This window comes from Rhinolophus ferrumequinum, chromosome 23 (assembly GCF_004115265.2).
Source record: "Rhinolophus ferrumequinum isolate MPI-CBG mRhiFer1 chromosome 23, mRhiFer1_v1.p, whole genome shotgun sequence".
Taxonomy (NCBI): Eukaryota; Metazoa; Chordata; class Mammalia; order Chiroptera; family Rhinolophidae; genus Rhinolophus; species Rhinolophus ferrumequinum.
Genome location: NC_046306.1, coordinates 400,399 through 421,479, shown reverse-complemented (window position 1 = coordinate 421,479; position 21,081 = coordinate 400,399). Strand labels below are relative to the sequence as shown.

Genomic DNA, 21,081 nt, shown 5'->3' with positions numbered 1-21,081 from the left:
GGGCTGCAGCCGTCAGAGGAAGACCGGTGACGGAGGGGGAGGGGAGAGCAGCCTGGGACGCAGGCGGAGTACTGCAACGAGATGCCCATCCTCCCACCGCTCACCGCGACGACCTGCCGCTCCCTTAACTTGGCTTTGTGCAGACTGAGGGGTGATGATGGAGACAGCCCCTGTTCCCCAGGATGGGCCCAGCTGGAGGGGATGGCTTCAACGTGAGGGTGGGGTCGGAGATTGCTTCACTGAGGCAGCTGGAGGCTGGGAGGCACCTTCTGTGTGGCCAGGTCTGTGCTGAGGGGAAAGTGTGTCATGGACGGTGGGGTGGGGGCTGGTCTGGAAGCCCTCTGAGAGGCATCCTGAAGGGCGAGCAGATTCTGAGGCAGAGAAGAAGCAAAGTAGGGGTGGTGCCCAAGGGCCTAGGACAAGGGCTTTGAAGGTAGAGGCGGGTTCCAAGCCCAGCTCTGACAGCCACTTGCTGAACTCTCTGGGCCTCCATTTCTCAGGGTAAGATGACAGTGACGTCCCCAGGTGACGGAGGACAGGTGTACACATTGGTGAGTGAGTGGGTGGGCGCTCTGCCTCCCCTCCTCCTCTGGGCTCAGGGTTCTGGTGGATTCCCACAGAGAGAGCCTGGCAGAGACAGTGGGTCAGTGGAGCCTGCAGTGAGGCCTCTCCTCACTTTGATTAGGAAGTCAGACAGGTGAAGAGTCATTCCCATTTTGGGGACAGAGCCACCAAGGCCGAGAGAAATGCTTGCTCCACAAGGGATTCAATCCCAGGGCCAGGAATAAAACTCTGGGAAACCTCGGGACCTGCAGAGAGATGAGGTGGGCTCAGAAAGGTGAAAGACGGGCAAACCTAAGGTCAGAGTTGCCTGGTAGAGGGCCAGCAGGTATGTACATAACCACACCTTGATGTGCACACATGATGGCGAGTGTGTGGCTGGCTAACATCTGTCCAGTGGTCCACATGGTGTTGTGTCCACTGTGGGAGGCCCACAAACCTACCAGAGCACATGCTCAATTCCAGTTATTGGCTTGGTCAAGATTCCTGTGCCTGTCGTGTGGGACTTGCTATGGCCAGCCTCAGTTTCCCTTCCCTCTCATCTCTCAGGGCTAGGTTCAGTACAACGACATTTATGTGTTATAATTTATGAGGCTGGGAAGTCCCTACATGTGATGTGTGACCAGGCAGCTCATGCCTCAGCTCAGGGTCTTGGGGCCCTCAGCTCCAGCTCTGGTCCAGAAGGTTGCCACGTATCTGGATGCTGGCCTTCCCTTCCTTGGTCTCCTGGGGGGATGAACACTGCTGCTCTCAGAAGATGGGGGGTGTGGAGGTGAAGAGGGTGACTCCTGACTCTGAAACTTGCTAGCTGCTGGCTTTGGGCAGTCTACTAACCACCCACCCTGTGCTTTGTTTGCTCCCTCACCTGTAAAATGTGGATAATAAAAGAACTTATCTCAGAGGTTGTTGGAAGGACAATCATGTCAGTGACTGCACAGATGGTACTGAAGCCGGTGGCTAGTGAGATTTCAGCAGTGTGTGGCCAGATCTCCTCATCTTCTCTAAGCTTCCTGCTGAGAGTCTAAGACACACTCCACAGGCCCCTCACCAGAACAGGCGGGTGAGGGTGGGTGCCAGCTTATGTCACATGCTTCCCCAAGCATGATCTCACACACTAGCATGGACACACATGTGGCATAAATGCTCCATCAGCGGGAAAACATCTGGACATTAAATGAGCCCATGAGAAGCTCTGAAATCAGCATTGCCAGCTGGCTGTGGGCCATCACTTCAGCGTCAATTTCTTCCCGGTGTATTTAGAACATGCTGGGGTCACCTACACAAATATCTCTGACTCCACAGAGCTGTGCAGATTTCTGGGACCCCCTGTTGACTGCCAGCTGCTGCTGGGTGCTGGGGATTCAGAGCGGCCCACCCTGACCAGTTGGGGACATTGACCAGAAAAAGTGGTTGGATCCAGGGGACAGTAAAGAGAAGAGCTGGTGAGGTTCTCAGGTCATGGCAAGGTCATTCACGGTTTTAAGGAGAGTGATCCGGCTCAGACTCGAGTCTTAAATAGAGTTGTGGGTTTTGCAAGAAAAGAAGGGAAACCAATTAAAAGGACGTACAATTGTCCAGGCAACCGCGGTGGCTTGGCCCAGGGAAGGGTAGTGGAACGAAGAACCTGGTGGGGATGAATGACATCGAGGGAGGAGACCGGCGGGACCCTAAGTTCCTGCCCATGGGCGATGGAGGGGCCTGTCCCCGGGCTCAGGATCAAAGAAAGGGGCAGGTGGGGCCTGGAATCCAGCGCACGCGCAACGCGGACCCCTCGGTTGGGAAACGGTTTCCGCTGGGAGCACCGCGCCGCGGACCGGAACTAGAGGCAGAAGTGCAGCACGTTCAGTGACGAATGCGCGCCTAAGCCCGCGAAATCTGAACCGGCTGACGGCGGAGGACGCGCTGGCGGTGCCTCGGCAGGACTGGGATGAATTCCTGGTGATCCCCGGTCGGGGAAAGCTCCCCGTGGAGACAAGTGGGCAGTGAGTCGCGGAAACCCTGGAACTGGTACTTTTACTCGAGCGGCGGCTTCCGAGACTACAGCTCCCGGCAGGCCCCGCGCCGCCCTCGGGCCCGCGCGTCGGCGATTTCGCCGCGCTGCATTCTGGGGCCGGCAGTTTTCCTGCGCTCATGGGCTCTGGGTGCCGCCGCGCATTGCTGAACCGGTCTCTTGGCGGTGGTTTCTTTGTGACCGGGCCCTGCAGGAAGGACGGTCATTCCGTGTTTAGGTGAATGGTCTGTTAGTCCCGGCGTCCAGGCGAAATTGAGGCCTAGAGACGTTGAATGATTTGCTGGGGGCCACACGGAATCGCATCCCAGGTCAGAGCAGGCACACGTGATCTGTTTGTAAACCTGGTTGCTCACCTGGGAGAGATGCGTGTAGCTCCGGGGTTGGGGAGCAGAGGGTTGGGAGATGCAGGGGTAGGAGGTTCAGACAGACCCAGGCTGGGGAGGGATGCTGGTAGAATGTGGTTTCTGAAGTTCTGGTGGAAGGAAGTGAATTAGTATTGCTGATGGAACTGGGGACCTGCCGGGCGTCAGCTCCTTTTGTCTCTGAGCCCGGCAGCCGCTCCCCTAGCAGCATGGAGTTGTGTAGCGTGGAAGAATAAGGCAGGACTGACGCTCAGTTCTTGACCCCCCAGAGCTCCTTGTGGTAGGATGTCCATGGAGGGGATGCCAGAGAGGGTGAAGTGGCCTGGCACCCTAGAAAGGCTGGCTACAGTCTTGTCCCCATCTCTGTGCCCTAGGGGTTCCTGTGGAGAACAGCATCATGTCCCAACGCCAAGGGCTGGCATCACTTATCTGGAGTGGCTGAGACCACACAGCCTGCATTTCAGCCAACCTCTGTGCCCTCCCGAGAACAGGCCAATATGCCCAAGATAACCCTGAACGGTGTGACAGTGGATTTCCCTTTCCAGCCATACAAATGCCAGGAGGAGTACATGACCAAGGTTCTGGAGTGTCTGCAGAAGGTAAAGCTGGTTTGTACCCAGGGGATGGGTCCGTGTGGGCAGAGCTGCAGCAAAGACCTGACATTCTTCCACCGCCCTAGTCACTCTGACCAGGTCCTATTGGGTGAAAGGGACCCTTCTGGACATGGGATTCCATCATAAATAGGGCCGATGTTCTAGGTTGGTTAAGGGCAACAATAAGGAAACAAGAAAAGATCATTCTCAGGGGTAATTAGTGCTGTGAAGAAAAGACATAGGTGAGACAGGTTTGGGAGCAGCTGTGCGGCCTCTCTGAGGAGGTGGCATTTTAGCTGAGGCCAAGTGACAAGGAGCAGTGGGCCCTTTGTAGATCTGGAGACAGTATTTCACCTGGAGGGACAGTGGCACTCAGTCCTCATTCTGGAAGGTCTTTAAACCTCAGGGGTGCATAGGAGGGTGGGAGGGGTGCAGCTTGCTGTCTGCGGGGTTTCTCAGGGTGCCTTCTTACCCTGCCCAAGCCCCCAGCTTGAGGGCTGACGGCTGCTGGGGTCCTGCTGCAAGAAGCCTGCGCCCATTTCTGCGGGGGCTGGGAGGGAGGCTTTGCAGGTCTGTCCCCGTGTCTCCCAGGTTTCCTGCTCAGGCTCGCATGGCAGAGCTTTGTAGGCCACTGGTTCCATCCACTAGTGTGAAAGCCTGCAGCCAGCTCACAGAACAATTTCCTGTTTTGAGACTTGGCACCTAATTAGTCATCTTACTATTTATATTAGGCTGAAAAATGCTCTGCAAATGGTTTGCTAACGAGGGCTAAATTGACCCACAGCTTCTGGTCTGAGAGTGAAAATGGGGCTGTGCCTGAGCGGGCTTATCTCAGGTGGGCTGTGGCCTGCTGCGCCTTACCCCGCTTCCCTGTTACCCTGTGTCTGCCCCATTCAGAAAGTGAACGGCATCCTGGAGAGCCCCACGGGTACAGGGAAGACCCTGTGCCTGCTGTGTGCCACGCTGGCCTGGCAGGAGCACCTCCGCGATGCCATCTCTGCCCACAAAATCGCTGAGAGGGTGCCAGGGGAGCTCTTCCTCCATCGCCCCTTATCGTCCTGGGGGAATGCTGCTTCAGATGGAGACGCCACAGGTGACGCCCCTTTCAGCCCCTCCTGGCCTTCCCTGGGAGGTACGGAAGGGATGGAGCCCGCGGGCTGGGCCCTGGGGCAGAGCTGAACGGGCAGTGTTGTAGCTGCTAGTCATTTCTTACCAGCCTGGCTGTAAAGCCAGGCCGAATTAGGACACTGTCAATACCCCTTAACCCCCTCCTGGGAACGAAGTGTCAGGTAGGACACTTTGCCATCTGAAGGGTGGCGTGAGCGGAGGGCCCCGGGTTAGCAACACGTGGGATGTTGTCTCAGGGGCCCTGACCTGTTCTGCTTCCTTGTACCTGGCCAGCCTGCTCCATGGACATCCCAAAGGTCATTTATGCCTCCAGGACCCACTCGCAGCTCACGCAGGCCATCAGCGAGCTTCGGAACACCTCCTACCGGTGGGTCAGGCAGTGCTCACCCCGCCTCAGGGTTGTGTGGGGGTGGCCTCGGTTGAGGGTCTTCTGCCTGGACCGCGCCCAAGGGCACGCTGTCATGGCAGGGGCCAGCTGTCCTCGAGTCTCCGTGCTGGCCTTGCTTCGCACCCCAAGCTCCTTGCAGGCTGTGGGTGTGCCCCATGTGAGGGAGCTCGGAGACAGCAGGGTCACTGGACGCCCACGAGTCTCCTCCCATCTGCCATGTCTCCTTGTTCACCCTGGGCCATGCCACAGAGAAAGCCCCTCCCAAGCCTGGGGCACATTCTGGCCACGGCCTCTCCCTCTGGCTGCCCGAGTGAGCCGCGGTTCCCGGTGCTCCCGTGTGTCCCCACACAGCTCATGCTGTTGGACGGCACTGTGGACTGCACGGCTCTCTCCCCAGGCCCAGGGTGTGCGTGCTGGGCTCCCGGGAGCAGCTGTGCATCCACCCCGAGGTGAAGAAGCAAGAGAGTAACCACCTGCAGGTGGGCTGCTGGGCCACCTGCCCATTCTGTGGTTCTGCTGTGGTGCTGCCAGGCTCAGCTCCCGGCTGTGCCCCTGGGGGTCAGCGGGCGAAGGGCTGGTTGGGGTGGAGCCACCAGGGTAGGCGGTGGATTCAGGCAGCACAGCCGGTGGCAGACCCACGGCCATCATGCTCGCTGAGACCGCGTCCTTTCTCTCCCAGATCCACCTGTGCCGCAAGAAGGTGGCGAGCCACTCCTGTCATTTCTACAACAATGTTGAAGGTAAGGGGCTCCTAGGAGCTGCTCCTGCCGCAAGTCAGCATGCAGCAGGGTGGCGGGGGAGGGCTGAGCCTGGTGGCCCCACGGCCTGCTGGCTTTCGCACCTTGGGACTCGTGTGGCTGCAGCAGGCTCAGCTGGGGAGGCAGGTGCCCGCACGTCTCCTGACTGGGGACCTGTGTGGGACGGCGTGTGGAGAGCTCACACGGTGGGCCTGAGGCTGCGTCACCCATCTGGGAACGTGGATTTCGGGGGTCCCCACCACCCCCTGGGAGGAGGGGCTCCCTGGGCCTAAACTGCCTGCAAACAACGTGGTTTGTGCTGAGTGCCTGCTTCCCTCTAGGAGTCTGCAACTGGGTGCCTGCCAGGGAGGGGCGCCCACGTGACTGGCCCCCAGGAGAAAAAGCCTGGGTGCCGGGTCTCAGGCGAGCTTCCCGGGGTGCAGCGTTCTGGGGGAGTTAGCGGGGAGGGTTCAGGAAGCTCGCGCCTGGTCTCCCGGACTCCTCTGCACGCTTCTTCCTTCTCGGATTTTGGGGGGTGTCCTCTGTTCGTGGATTTTGGGGTGTGTGCTTTCGCTGCGATGCGTCACCGTCACAGCGAAACTCAGAGCGTGGGTGTGGCTCTGCGTTCCTGGTGCCCTCGCTGGTCCTCCGGCCTTTGGTGCTGTGGGGTGAACAGCCACGTCCGTAGGTGGTGACAGTGCTGAGCACAGGTGACGACAGCTGCCCTGGTGCTGCCTGATGTACGTGCCCACAGGTGCTGTGGCCCTGTGAAGGGGACCCCGTTCTCTTCTTGCTGACTTTCCCGGGGCCTTCACCCCCTAATCTCGGCTTCTCCCCTGCGGGGCTGCCCCTTGCGTCTGTCAAGACATCTGGAGCCAAAGGCGATGGCAGAGGCCTGCGGGGTGTGGCCTCCACTTTTCCCATCTGCAGTCAGGGCTCTGTGGCTCGGGCGGTCAGCTTCCCTGTTTCCTGACTCAGGGTGGGGTCTCAGACTCTGCCACAGAGTTGGAATGGGCCCTGAAGCGTTCTCAAGCACTGGTGGTCTGCAGGCCGCTGTCTGTCTGGGGTTTGGCGTGTCCAGTGTGCCAGGCCTGTGGTAGCAGAGGGCTAGGACAGCACTGTCCTCCCAGAGGCCCAAGCTGGGGGTCCCCCACCTCCCAGCACTCGGGTCCCTGTACCCTGCCCCTTGGAGACACAGGGTGGGCTCAGACCCTCCACGGGTGTGACTGGCTGCGAGTGGGGTGCACAGGTCCCATCTCCCGCACAGCTCGGCCACTAGCAAGGACTCAGGCTCCCGGAACTCGCTCCTCGTCCCCATCTTATTTGCTCTGTTTTTTGGTCTGGTGGCACCGAGGACCCTTGAGACAGCAGTGAAGGGCGCGTGGGAAGAGTTGTGCACCGCCTGGCCTGCAGCGACTCTGGACGAGGGCAGCCTTGGTTTCTGTGGTAGCTGGTCTTGATCCCAGGCCGAGCCCGCTGATTGCCTCGCTCTGCTTCCTCTGTGTGTGAGGCCTGTGGGTTTCGGGGTCCTCTGAAGGCGTGCTTTCCCCTTGGCCTTGTCCCCCCTCAGCCCTGCCTTGGCAGGGCCCTAGCATTGCACCCGTATGTTCCGTGGAGTTGTCCCCTCTGCCCCACCAGGGCCACCTCTCCATCCACATCCCTGACAAAGAGGGTGGCGTGCCGGAGCCCCGCTCACCATGTACCAGAGCCTTTGAGCAGCTCTGGGAACTGCTGGAGTCTCTTGTCCACAGCTGCTGAGGGTCAGCTCACTCACTCTGCTGGTCCAGCCCTCACCTGCAGCGTCCCTCACCTGCACTGTCCCACACTTCCCTTGGAGGGTCCCTGAGCAGGGAGGGGCCAGGGGAGGTGGGGGTGGCGCTGAGGTGGAGCTTTCAGCCCACAGCAGGGGCGCATGTTGGCCCCTGGACTGCAGAGCCCATCCCCACTGCCCCACGCCCTGCGTGGCAGAGCAGGAGAGGCTGTCCCAGATAGCCTGCTGGCTGCAGCCTCCATCTGTCTCCTCCCCAGGCCCCAACCCACCTGCCCTTCTCTGGCGCTCGCTGCCAGGGCTCTTGGGGGTGGGCTCTGCTCCCTGTAAGCCTGAGCGTGCTTGCTGTGTCTCAGCTTCCCCTACCCCCCCGCTCCTGTGGGATGGGAGTGGGTGTCTCCGTCAGCTGCCCAGCCCTTGGAGGGGGGAGAGGTGGGCAGAGACCCAGGAGGGTCTGAGAAGAGAGGGAGGCTTGTGTGGGAGGAAGGAGAGACAGAGCGAGAATCGGCCTGGCATTTGTCCTGGGGGACAAGCCCACCTGCAGCGTCTACTCCAGGCAGCTGTGGGGGGCCCTTCTTGTTCCCCCCACCCCCCTTGCAGCCTTGCAGCATGTGGATTGGCTGGTCGGTTGCTATGGCACTGCTGAGTGGATGCTTTCCCTCCTCCCCCTCGCCTGCTGCCTCTGGGGAGCTTCTGGGGCACCTCTGGGGCTGGGGCTGGTACCTGCCACAGTGAGGCCGGGAGCCCTGGGCCAGTTTGCTCGTGTGGCTGCCCTGAGGCCAACCGGGTACTTCTCAGCAGACACCCCCTGGTCCAGCCCACTGGGGGCCTGTTCCCCTTCCTGAGGCCCTTTCTGCCAGGGCCACCCTGAGGAAGGGGCCCTGGGGCTGGCAGGCCTTGGGTGGGCTGTGCCTCAGCTCCGCCGTCCCTGCACGTTCCTGGCGGGCAGTGCCACCCTCATTGCTGCCCTGCTCTGTGGAACCTGGCTCTCCTTTAGAGGGAGATGTGGGAAAGTGGGGTGCGTGGAAGCGACCTGCTATCAGACTGCAGCCTAGACAGATGGCTCAGGGCTTGTGGGAGACCCTGTATCCTTGAGCCTGTCAGGGGCAGCAGTGACAGGCTGAGGGCTCACCCTCTACCCCATCCCCGTGGTCCCTTGGGGACCTCATCAGCATCCATCTCCTATTCGTGCTCGGCTTTGGGTTACTGGTCACCTTCTGGGGTACAGAGCAGGGCTTCCTCAGGATCACATTCCCAGGGGACCCTGAGACCCAGAGGACGGGTTCTGGTGAGTCCCCACGTGGCTTGGGTGCCCCAGTCCTGCCCCGAGGCAGGGTCTCCAGTGGTTGCACCCACTGCGCCCTGTGTAGGAACCATTCTGTCCTGGGCATCCCTGGGGTCTGGGAGACTCTGGGCAGGAGAGCGCGTGTTTACTGCTGCACGTGTCCCCAGAGAAGAGCCTGGAGCAGGAGCTGGCCACCCCCATCATGGACATCGAGGACCTGGTCAGGAGTGGGAACAGGCACAAGTAAGACACTCCCAGCGAGGCTGTATCCGCCACGTCCTTCCAGCCGGTTCTCCCACAAGTGGAGGCACACGTTTCTTTCCTCCTCTCTTTTCCTTTTTGAATCGTGAAACCAACACGTTCAGTAATTCTGAGCGGTCCTGAGAACTAGGACGTAGGAAGGGGACCTCGCCCTCCCACCCTCAGCCCCCCAGGTGGCCGCTGTGTGTGCACACTAGCCCACTGGCCGCCTCCTCTCTGGCTTGTGCTGGCGACCTCTCAGGGCTTCACGCTGTGACAAGCCAGACGTTTGGTTTCTGATGACCTCACTGGCCTCCCCAGGAACAGGTGGGGTTTTTGGTGGTGTGGGTTTTCACTAGGGGAGGCACTGACAGGACTGACGCATGGTATGAACGCAGTGCAGTGGGCTGTTCTGCTGGCCCCAGGCTCCGGCCCGTGCAAGCCTCCATGCAGTGCCCAGCGGGACACAGCGTCCCGCCCGCCCGGGCTGCAGCCCAGGGTCGCGGCTGCACATCCTGACTGCCAGCCCCGTCTCAGCCCGTGGGAGCACTGCTGGGCCTGCGTGTGCGGCTCATGGTGTTTCCCCGTGCCCCCCCAGGCTGTGCCCGTATTACCTTTCCCGGAAGCTGAGGCAGCAGGCTGACATCGTCTTCATGCCGTACAACTACCTGCTGGACGCCAAGGTGAGGCCTCAGCCCGTGCTGCTGCCCACTGATGGCGGGGTGCGCGGGCTTATGAGGGGCCGTCAGAGCCTTTGCTGGTTTAGGGCCTGGGATCAGACCCTTGCTTGGGACAGCAGGCACACGTGGGAAGGCCACCTCCCTCACTGGTTAGGGCTCGGTGTCCAGCCTGGGCCGAAGGCTGGCCATTTGAGCAGCTCAGCTTCTGTCTTTCTAGTCGGACCCTGAGGCAGCCCAGGGAGCGTCCTCAGGCTTGGCCTTTAGGATACATGTGTACATGTCTTCGTGTACACGGCTTCCTATTTTCACGTAGAGCATCACGCTGCATGTGTTCAGCAGCTGATACTTCTGTCATGATAACCTGTGGGCGTGTCCCTGCCCGGGGCTCGTGTTGACAGCTGCGGTGCTGGGCACAGCCCTGGGTGGAGAGGCAGCAGTGAGCAGAACCAGGGTAGTGGGTGGAGGCTGCTTCCAGTGGGGGGTGGACAGCAAGAATCAGCACAGCAGCCGGTAGGGCCTAAGGGCCGTGGGGAAGTGAGCGTGGGGGTGAGGTGGTGCTAGCACGGGTACAGCTGGGGCCAGGGAGAGGGCGCAGGGGCTCCTGAGGCGCCCGACTCGGGCACAGCAGTGGGCTGCTGAGTGGCCGCATGACCCCGCTGTCATGCTTTCAAGCTGGCTGCCTGGGCCTGGGCCCGCCCTGGGGCAGTCCTGTCACAACTGACAAGCTTATTCCAGAAACTCGCGGAAATGCAGATCTCAGAGCAGGTCAAGGACAGCCTTGAGGAAGCAGTCAGGGTGGGCAGCCCCCACTCCTGACCCAGGACTCACTGCAGAGGCCAGATACGTAGACGGCGAGGCCAGGCCAGGCATGGGCACCTGGGCTTCGGCGACTCGGCCAGATAGTTCAGTGTGAAAGCAGAGGGTGTTTGCTCCCCCACATGATGCTGGAACAGCCTCGTGTGTATTTGGAAAAGAGAGACTCTCAGCCAGCACTTCAAGCTCCCCGCTTGGTATAAACCGAGGTGTGAAAGCTACGAAGCCCCAACTCAGGGAGGACGTGAGGGGGCTGGGGCAGGCTGAGATTCCTTTGAAAGAGTTAGGAAAATGAAGAAAATCGGAAGGTAGTCATAGGAAGGGAGAGGCGCTCCTGGTACATTAGTCCTTCAAAGGGCTGTGCCCGGTGTGTCCAGTGCTCTTGTAATGCAACAAAGAACCCAGCTGGTCATTGGAGGAGTTCAGACATGTCATAGGAAAGAGAGCCCAGTCAGCTGTGCGTGAGAGTGTTCAGGAAATGCAGGGAAAAGCCAGGCCGATGGTACAACCTTGAGCCCGCAAATGACACAAGTTAACAAGACCTCAGCTACGTGGTGTCAACAAGGATGTGGGGTGCGGGAGGGCAGACGTGGCGGCCTGCTCTGCGTCGCGGCCAGGAAGGAAGCTGCGTCCAAGGCAGAGCTGCAACAGTCACCAAAGCCAGGGGGACCCTCACCATTGACAGGCAATGTCCTTGGAAGGGCCACGGGCCCAGGTCTCAGGAACACGCTCACATAGGAGCCTGTGGCCAGGATGGTGGGCACAGGCAGCCCCGGCCCCGCCGGCTCGGAAAGCAGCTCTGAGGTGGCACGGCGGGGATGTCGTCTCCCATTCAGGTGGTGGCTTCGCGGGGCCCACGTCTCAGAAGTCAACCGCACACTTAAAATGGGCACTTTATTTGATGAAAATTGAACTTCAGGTTGACGAAAAGAGATGGATGCCAGCCCCCACCCAGATCACTTCCCTCACACTCGGGGTTTGGAAACCTCCCCAAGTGAGCATCAGGCTGAGGGTGCTGGTCTGGCCTCACCCTGTGGCTGCGTAGTGTCCTCGGCCAGGAGTCACGGGCCACTCCCTCATGCTGCGTGAGTGTGTCCAGCTCAGTGCTAGGTGGCAGTCGACAGGAAGGAGCCTTTTCCCCGGCCATGTGGGCCTCCCTGCCTGCGGCGTGCCTTGGTCTCCCCTCTCTGCCTGGCTAACGAGGGCCTGTGAGGGGCAGTGACTTCCCTACCCGGTGCCAACCCTGCTTCCATCTCCCTTGCTATAGAGTCGCCGGGCACACAACATCGAGCTGAAGGGGACGGTGGTGATCTTTGATGAAGCTCACAACGTGGTGAGTGTCTGGGTGGCCTCCCGGCCCCTGTGGCCCCAGCTGTTGGGACCAAGCCAGTCTGCGAAAGGCGCTGCCCTGCCTGTCACCTGCACGCCGTGCCCCACCTCTCTGTGTGGCCTCTGTCGGGGCCCTGGTTCCCGGCATCACCAGCCTTGACCAGGGTGCTAGGGGAAGGCTGCTGGAGCGGCCCTGCTCGTCTCTGCGAGAACTGGCTGTCCTGAGTCGGTGGCGCCGCCCTCAGCCCCCTCTGGTCGCCATGAGGGACGGTGGGCCCAAGGGGCTGATGTGACCGGGACCACAGCCAGGAGTCTAGATTTTAATGGGTAGTTTTCCAATTAGGAAATGTTGGTGGCGCAAGTAAAATGGTTTTCAAGCACTGGCCTCGGGGGCAGCTGTCTTGGGACCCAGTTGTGCCCTGGCCTCAGAGGCCGTGGGGTGGGAGTGGGCTCTTTACCTTCTCCACCCCGGCCCCCTGAGCCCCGATCCCCCATGACGCGGTGTGTGTGGGCTCTCAGGAGAAGATGTGCGAGGAGTCGGCGTCCTTTGACCTGACCCCGCACGACGTGGCTTCCGGACTGGACGCTGTGGACCACGTTCTGGAGGAGCAGGCCAAGGCGGCCCAGCAGGGCGAGCCCGGCCCGGCGTTTGGCGCCGACGCCAGCTCAGGTGAGTTTCCAGCAGGAAACAAGATGGCACCACGGGGTCTCGGGGCCTGGAGGCTGAGGAGGCCCCGGGGCCTTTCATGCTGGCACTAGGGGACAATGCCAGCTTCTTCAAGAGGCTTCTCGGCCTCACAGGCTGGGGATGGGGTGGGTACCACCCAACCATTCTGGCATTTCCTGAAGGCCTTTCCATCCTTTCCCCACTGCTATATACTTTCCCTCTTCTGTGTAAAAGTGAAAACAGATGTGTGACCCATGGAGACATTTTCTCATGACCTACGAGGATTGTCCACGTGTATCCCCCCGCTATGCTCATAGGCAGCGGTAGTCACGGTGTGTGTGGGAAGGTGGGGTGCACACGGCTGGTCCATCCACGTGGTTTCCGTGGCCTTTGTCGGGCTGGCGAGGAACGTAGATGTGCTCAGCCAGGCCACGCTGCTGGGCATTTTTCCAGCACTTAGTTGCTCCCGGTGTTTTTGGTGTTCGTGCGTCGCGTGATGTATGTCTTCAGATGTTCTGCTGCGTCCTTCCCTTGGGCATGGGGCACAGGCGTGAACAATCTCAGGGTCCTCGTTCCTGTTTTGATCACAAACGCGAACAGCCTTCGGAAGGAGCACGGCCCCCGGGAGGCCCCCTCTTTGCCCCTCTCACCCAGGGCGAGTCACGAGCACATCTGCAGTTCTCCTCTGAGTCGCTCACACATCTGCATTGGAAGAGAGAGCATTTGTAAGTGGCATTTGTTGGTTTAGCACCGAAGTTTTCAAACATTTTCGTTTCAGTACCTTTTACATTCTTAAAACTTACTGAACTTGGTTTCTGTGAGTTGCATCTATCGATAGTTACTGTATTACAATGGAAACTGAAACAGTGTAAAGATGTATTTACTTACTCATTTAAGCAATGAGCTATTATAGTTACGTTAGTTACGTTAGTTTCCGGCTGCTGTAACAGAGTATCAAGTACCGAGAGGTTTCAAACAACAGAAACGTCCTCTGGGTAGGGGGACTGGCGTCTGTCTGCTCCAGGCCCCTCCAGGCTCCTGGCAGCTGCTGGCAGTCCTTGGCTTGTGGCTGCATCACTCCAGACTCTACTCCTTCACACGGTACCCCTGTGTGTCTCTTCTTAGAAGGACCCCACTCTTTGCTTTGGGGCCCACCCTAGTCACTGTGACCCCATCTTTATTTGGTCACATGTACAGAGACCCTGTTTCCAGATAAGGTCCCATTCACAGCTGTCGGATTTGGATGTGAACAAATCTTTTTGGAGGATACAATCCAGTCTATAACATACTAACATAAATGATGTTTTTCTTGAAAAATAATTATTTTAAACAATTAGAAGAGTGGCATTGTTTTACAGTTGTACACATCTCTTTACTACCTGGCTTACTAACAAACACCAGTGGGTCTTGTGCTTTCTGCTTTGGATCTGATGTAGCACCGTACGCTGGGTCCAGCGCTTGCTGTGACAGGTCACCACAGACTCAGGCTGGAAGCCTCAGCCTTATGACCTTACAGTTCCCAGGAGCAGGGCCGCCGCCTTCTGGCCGGTCTCGGGAGAAGCCGTTTTGGCCTTGCCCAGCCTCCTCCGGCCACACATCACTGCGACCTCTGCTCATTGTCCCATCTCCTCTGACCTCCCTCCCTCCCTCCTCAAAGGACCCTGTGCTTGCATTTAGGGCCCAGCCTGATGATCCCCTCCCATCTCAAGGTCCTTAGCTCCTTACAGCTGCAAAGTCCCATCTGCTGAGTGAGGCAACCTGCTCACAGGCTCTGGGGATGAGGGTGTAGACATGTTGGGGTCATAACCAGCCTTCCCCATGCAGCCTCTGGAAATTGCACTGTATATTCATGAAAGAACAAGAGAGAAAAGGACAAATAGCATGTCATTTAGTAGAAAAGAGGTTTGGCCTTGCAGCGTCCTGACTGGGTGTGAGAGCCCACGTCCCTCAGCCACAGCTGCCAAGCTGCCGTTACTTAACCATTTCCCTGTGATCAGAATGTCCAATCCAAGTCAGAGCTGCATTCTGCACCAGACACAGGTGTCTCAGTTAAGAGGTGAGTGTTTCCAGGACGTTATCTAGAGGTGGGCCGTCTGGGCGGATGGTCATGTCATTTCTTAAACCTTGTTGTAAAAGTGAATTTTAGTTAAAAGTCATGTTCTTGTAGGTTGGTTTTTCTCGTTAAGGCCCAGCTGTTTTGTTATCGATTGTCAGTGTTGCCTATTCTGTGTTGATACTATCCGGTTCGTGACGTCCTCTCAGCGTCTGTGCCAGATCTCTGTCTGGAGTTTTCTGGCATCGTGTTCTGTGCTTTGGGTTTCTTCACGGACGCATGCTGTGCATTTCCTCCACCAGAGTTCAAAACTTCATTCTCCAATCCTTTTTATCTCTGTTTTTCTTTGACTTAAAAATTCCCCCTTCACTGTTTTTTTTTGTTTGTTTGTTTTTTATTGAGGAATACCGTGTTTCCCCCAAAATAAGACTGGGTGTTACGTTAAGGTTTGCTCCAAAAGACGCATTAGGGCTTATGTTCAGGGGAAGTCATCCTGAAAAATCATGCTAGGGCTTATTTTCCGGTTAGGTCTTATTTTCTGGGAAACACGGTAATTGGCATATGGATTCAGATATGCCACACGATTTGACATTCGTGCCCTCCTGTTTCTCTGCGCACCATTGGTGGCATGTATTGGATTCTGTGCCCCCTCTAATTTAATCGTCTCTTCTAGAATAGTTCTTTGTTTTCCTTCTAGTTCCATTTGAGTTCTGTCACTTTATTTCTGAGTTTTTGAAAATGCGATCTGTGCTGTTTCATTTCTTGTATCTTGTTCTGAAATGTTCATTTCTTTGTGTTATATGACTTTTATTTTGAACTAATGTCAAACTTACAGATCATTTGCTAGTAAAGAACTCTGGCAGCCCTCCCCCCAGACACCCCGGCTAACGTCGCCCTGTGCAGACAGGCCGCCTTTCTCGCCTTGGGCAGGGCCAGTGCGGACGGCCCCCTTTCCTCTCTATCTCTGTGCTTCCTGTGAGCCAGGGACCTTCTCCTGTGAGCGCAGCGCAGTGGCCAGTGGGCAGATCAGCCTCAATTCTGTGCTCTCGTCTGATTGACAGACCGCATTGGGGTCTTTCCAGCCGTCCTCGGTAGAGCCTGAAACGGAATGTGCTGGTCCAGGAGCTGAGCTCTCTGGGCTGCAATCTGGACGGGGTCTCAGGTGGCGTCTTTCACAGCCCGGACGTTGTTGAAGACTTAGTTATGTCAAATGGCCTGTGACTCAGGTCTGTCTGCTGTGTCCTCATGATGCAGTGCAGGTTATGACGTATTTTGGGCAGGAATACCCCAGAAGTGCTGTGTCCCCCGCCCATCATGTCACAAGGCTCACCATTTGTCGCATTGTTGGTGATAGTAACTTTAGCACTTGGGTTAGTGGTGACTGCGGGTTTTTCTATTTTTCCATTTGTAATTCTTCGGTCGTTTATGGCACTCATTGGTTCTTCCCTGAATGGATGATTACCATGTTGCCAAATGGGGAGTCTTTGCACCCTCCACACCTCCATCTTTCAGCTGGGACTCTGCTGTATGGAAGACTTTCTACGTATTTGTAACAGTGAGAGGTGACACTGCCACGCACGCCTGCACCGCCAGTGTACAGGATGGGATGGGGGGCTGTCACCTGCAGCTCTGGTCTCATGGGCTGTGCTGCTCTCCCTGGTTGTCCCTCACCTGTGTCACTAATGCCCTTGGGGACAGTGAGAAAACCAGCTTTCATTTCCCTCAGTATTTTACTTGCTGTTTGATCCTCGAATACCCATTCGTTATTGTAGAATTCCTGACCAGTCCTTATGAGTGAGTCCACTCCCTGGGGTTACGTCCCTTTTGTCATGGGTCTGAGAGCACGTGGTCCAAACACAACACTCAGAAGTTTCTTTGGTTATTTCCTCCCATTTCACTGTGGTTATATTATTCATATTAGGCTAATTTATTTCTATGTCATTTTTCTCCATGTTGATTTTAGTGTTTTTGTGTTGTTTTGTTTTCTTGTTGTTTTGTTTGAGTATTTGAAACATTAACATGGTTCCAGAAGTCAAGGTCACAGTGTACTCAAGACAAGTGTCTTGTTAGCTTCTGGTTTATTCCTTCTGCTCTCTCTTCTTCTTTCTGTTTCTCTTGCCTTTTCACGCTCTCCTTCCCTGCACTTTGTACACACTTGTTTGCATTTGGCTGTTTACTCCGTAATGTGTCCTGTGAATGTCTCCCTGTACAGACTGTTCCCTCTCCAGCTGCCAGCCTCCCTCCTGTGGCTCTCCCGCGTCTGTCCGACTATTTTCATGGCTCTTAGGTTGTTTTCCGCATTTTGCAATTACAAACAGTACTGTAATGAGTAACTGAGGGTATGTACTTTCGTCTAGTTCGAGGTACTCCTTCAGGGTGAATTCCCAGAAGTGAGGCAGCTGGGCTCGTTCGTACGTATGTGTGCCTGCCGCTGTCAATAGTCAGACCCCTCGTCACGGCAGCTGGGGAGCCGGTCTGCATTCCCACCAGCAGTGGGCACAAGTGTCCTCATAGCTTCACCAACAGAACGTGTCGTCAGGCTTTCTAATTCTTGGCACTTTGATGAACGAGAAATGGACCTCTGTGTAATTCTGATTTATTTTACTCTTATGAGTGAATTGAACATATTTTCAGTTGTTTAAGGGAAACAAATTTTTTTTTTTTATAATAACCATCCTAATGAGTGTGAAGTGGATGATTTCCTTAGTTTCCACCTAACATCCTGTTCTGTCCCGGGAGACCACATGCCACTAGTTGTCACCGCGTAACCTGCTCTCATCTGGGACAGTTCCTCAGACTTTCCTTGGTTCTGATGACCGTGACAGTTTGGAGGACGACTGGTCAGGTGTTTTGTGGATTGTCCCTAACTTGGGATTTGTCTGATGTTTTCCTGATAGATTTACTGGGGTTACGGGACGTGGGGAGGAGGAGCACAGATGTAAAGTGCCCTTTTGTCACATCCTATCAAGTGCCCACACTATCAAGTCAGCATGATTTACGACAGTTGGTTTTGACCTTGATCGCCTGGCTGAGGTCTTTTCAGGTTCTCCACAACTCACTCTCTTTTCCCGTTCTCTGCATACCGTCCTCTTTGGGAGGGGTCCCTCAGCACAGCCCCCGCTAAGGGTGGGGTTACGTGCCTAGGCACCCACCTCCGTGACTGTGCCTTAGGCAGGGGTTCCTTAGAAACGTCGCCAACAGTACAGGCACCAAAAGAAAACAGGTAAATTGGACAGCATCAAAATTAAAAACTTGTGCTCCAGAGGACACCATCTGGGAAAAAAAAAAGCCCACAGAACGGGGAGATTTTTGCAAATCACACGTTTGATAAGGGATTTGTACATAAAATATGTAAGAAACTCTTACAAGTCTGTAAAAGTTAAAAGCAGTTAAAAAGCAGTTAAAAGCAGTTAAAAAGCAGTTAAAAGCAGGCAGGAGACGTGAGTAGACACTCGGTCACAGATGTGCTTGGTCAGCACGCGTGTGACAGTGCATCGTTGGGGCAGTGCAGGTCCCAACCCAGGGAGACACTGCTGTACACCTAGTAAGATGGCTGTGATCACAAAAGGGACAATGACAAGTGTCGGTGAGGACGTGGGACAGTTGGACCTTTTGCATGTCACTGGTGGAGACACACGGTGTGGCCACTGGATTACAGGCAGTGCCCCGCCCAGTTACACGGGTCACCATGTGCCTTTGTCTGCTCTGCAGCCATGATGGACCGCAGACTTACGGTCACCGGCCTGTAGGCTGGGTTTGGGTGGCCTCTCACTCTGGCTGTGGACGGTCAGGCTGGGGGTGCAGTGCTGTGTCACCGGGAGGCGTGCAGGCACCAGTTCTCGCCGTTGGACGGTGCCATTGTTCTGCTTGGTGCCTAGACCCACTCATTCCGGGTGTTGCAGGGCGGGTGTGCCAACTTGGTGTTTGACTTACTAGTGCAAATGAGTTTATAAGACATTCTTTGCTACTTGTGATGCCATCCGTATAGGAAAGGCAGGATAAGTGCTTGATTTTTTTTCCCCTTTATTTTCCCAATTTTCAAATTTGGAAGTTTGAATTTGTCCCTAACTTCTTGTTGGTCCCTTGTCACCCTCAGGAGGGGAATAGTTTTTACTGTCATCCGTGGGCACGTGTATCTAAAAACAGATGATGGTTTCAGTCCATTGTAAGTCTCATCACTGTTGAACTCAGGTGTTCCATCTTCCACTGTTGTCACACGTGCTGCTTCTCTGTCCTCGTGGCCCCAGTCGTATCATGATATCCACCCTCACCTCTGCTTTTCCTGCCCCAGACCCGGAGTCAGCCATGCCTCCAGGAAGCCTGGCTTCTTTTAATGGGAGATGGCGTGTCACCACAGCGGGGTGCTGGGACCGTCTCTGTGGCTGGTCATTCGTTGTCCCAGCAAGAGCCCCATGCGCTCATGCTGCTGCTTCCAGGTCCCAGTTGGGCTGCGAGGACCCCGTGTCCCCCGTGTCCCTCCCTCCACACCGGCCCACTTCTGTAGGACACAGCTGGTCCAGTGGGGACAGCACAGACTTGTATGTTTGCTGCCTTTCTCTCACCCAGTGCTGAACATGGAGCTGGAAGACATCGCGAAGCTGAAGAGTGAGTGCTGCCACCCCCCGGCCCACCCCCGCTGTGACAGGGCCACGTCCCTGACGACCCCTTTCCCACAGTGATCCTGCTTCGCCTGGAGGAGGCCATTGATGCTGTTGAGCTGCCCGGAGATGACAGAGGTGTCACCAAGCCGGGGAGGTGAGGGGCTGGGAGGTGGATCCTTGGCCCCAGGCCCCGCCTGGAGCTGGGGACGGGTGCTGGTCTGGGGGGACTGTCCGGCAGCGTTCGTCCCCCCTGGGCTGCCCAGTGAGTGTCACTGGCTGCACACAACAGTGAGGTCTGTTTGTTTCGGACACCTGCTGACCGCGCAGAGAGCACGCATGCAAGGCCCGTGGCGGCTCTCGCCGTGTCCCCTCCTCTGGTGCTCAGCCACCCTACAGGTGACTTTTAGAATGAGAGAAACAGCTGTTTCCAAGCACATCTTCTGTGAGGACGGAGGTGCCGTCACACCAGCCACCTCTTCAGGCCCCCAGTGGGCCCAGAATGTCCTGGACGGGCCACAGGCCTTGATTCTGCTCAGCAGTCTGGGGCGGCGGGTTTATGTTCTACAGGCAGACGCCAGCCTGTGGCCGGGGGCTGGTTGTAGCTCTGCTCGTGCACAGCTGCTGGCTGTGCTGGGATCCAGGCCCGGTTGTCGAGGGTTAGAATGTTCTGGAACATTCTGGAGCGCTGGGCTACCTGTCTGCTCCTCTGTGCTCAGACCCTTGCAGGGCCCCTGATTGCCTCCCAGGTGAACCAAGCTCCTCGGCCTGCCCTGCCTCCATCTCCCCCCACAGCACCCAGATCTGGTGCCCACCCTCCCATCTCTGCCCAAAGCTGCCCTTTAGGGGTCCTGTCCAGAGCCGCTGCCCAGGGAGGCCCTGATGACCACCTGTCGACCCCCCTCCGGGGCCCGAGTTGTAGGGCTCCTGAGGGCAGGGGCCTGTCACTGCCGGGTGCCTCCCTTGGAGGCACAGAGCTTGTTTCTAAGTGAAAAGAACCTGGAAAGCCGCTGGCCGCTGGGGTCAAGCCTAGTTCCCCATGGGGCCTGAGTCTCCTCTCTCCCTGCAGCTTTATCTTTGAGCTGTTTGCTGAGGCCCAGATCACGTCTCAGACCAAGAGCTGCATCCTGGACTCTCTGGACCAGGTCATTCAGCACCTGGCAGGACGTGAGTCCCCGCGCCTTGCACCCTGAATCTTCCTGCTGGCGGCCCTGACCCAGGTTGTGGCCTGCTGCCTGCACTGAGCCGGAGCTTAGCCTCGAGCTCCCTTCTGGCTGGGACGTGGATGCACTGGGGCCATGTGACCGCTGTGCTGTATAAAGCATGGTCGCTGGTCAGCCCTCTTAGGGAGGAGCAGGAGGGGTCCGGGTGGGTCACTGAGCTGTGGGCCCCGCTGGCCTCTGCTTGCTCCTGGGCAGCCCCAGCTTTTCCTGACCTCACCTGCTGCTCCCCTGGGGATGTGCAGGAAAGAGCAGGCCAGCTACCCCCGAGGTATGTGCCCAGGGCCACACGGATGAGGCGCAGCTTGGCACGTACCAGCTGGCTTGTGTCACAGATGCTGCCATCTGGTGCCTATGATTCCACCACTGTGGTTTGGTCAGCACTGTGGGCTGGTCAGCGCTGTGGGCTGGTCAGTGCTGTGGGACGGTCAGCGCTGTGGCGTGGTCAGCGCTGTGGGACGGTCAGCGCTGTGGCGTGGTCAGCGCTGTGGCGTGGTCAGCGCTGTGGGACGGTCAGCACTGTGGGATGGTCAGCGCTCACTGTTCCCACAGGTGCAGGGCTGCTCACCAGCACGGTGGGGCTGCAGAAGCTCTCGGACATCATCCAGGTAGGATGGGCTACACCAAGGACACAGACGGCTCGTTCCT

At 57.2% G+C, this 21,081-nt stretch overlaps 1 protein-coding gene across 13 annotated transcripts in view; it reads left to right on the top strand.

Annotated features, from left to right (window-relative positions):
- Nucleotides 1-70: 70 nt before the first annotated feature.
- Nucleotides 71-21,081, top strand: part of RTEL1 (regulator of telomere elongation helicase 1) — a 33,090-nt gene continuing 12,079 nt past the window's right edge. For 5 of the 13 annotated variants that reach the window (XM_033095514.1, XM_033095517.1, XM_033095513.1 and 2 more), the window contains exons 1-14: nt 72-281; nt 3,309-3,533; nt 4,425-4,620; nt 4,929-5,022; nt 5,441-5,522; nt 5,723-5,783; nt 9,001-9,076; nt 9,672-9,756; nt 11,834-11,899; nt 12,415-12,565; nt 19,182-19,220; nt 19,292-19,370; nt 20,283-20,380; nt 20,986-21,041. In XM_033095514.1, the coding sequence (XP_032951405.1) occupies nt 183-281; nt 3,309-3,533; nt 4,425-4,620; nt 4,929-5,022; nt 5,441-5,522; nt 5,723-5,783; nt 9,001-9,076; nt 9,672-9,756; nt 11,834-11,899; nt 12,415-12,565; nt 19,182-19,220; nt 19,292-19,370; nt 20,283-20,380; nt 20,986-21,041 (1,407 nt within the window). In that variant the 5' untranslated portion in view covers nt 72-182. Of the gene's footprint in view, nt 282-2,344; nt 2,569-2,616; nt 2,881-3,075; nt 3,215-3,308; nt 3,534-4,424; nt 4,621-4,928; nt 5,023-5,440; nt 5,523-5,722; nt 5,784-9,000; nt 9,077-9,671; nt 9,757-11,833; nt 11,900-12,414; nt 12,566-19,181; nt 19,221-19,291; nt 19,371-20,282; nt 20,381-20,985; nt 21,042-21,081 lie in introns of those variants that run through there. The other 8 variants (XM_033095518.1, XM_033095515.1, XM_033095525.1 and 5 more) reach the window with 7 other exon arrangements.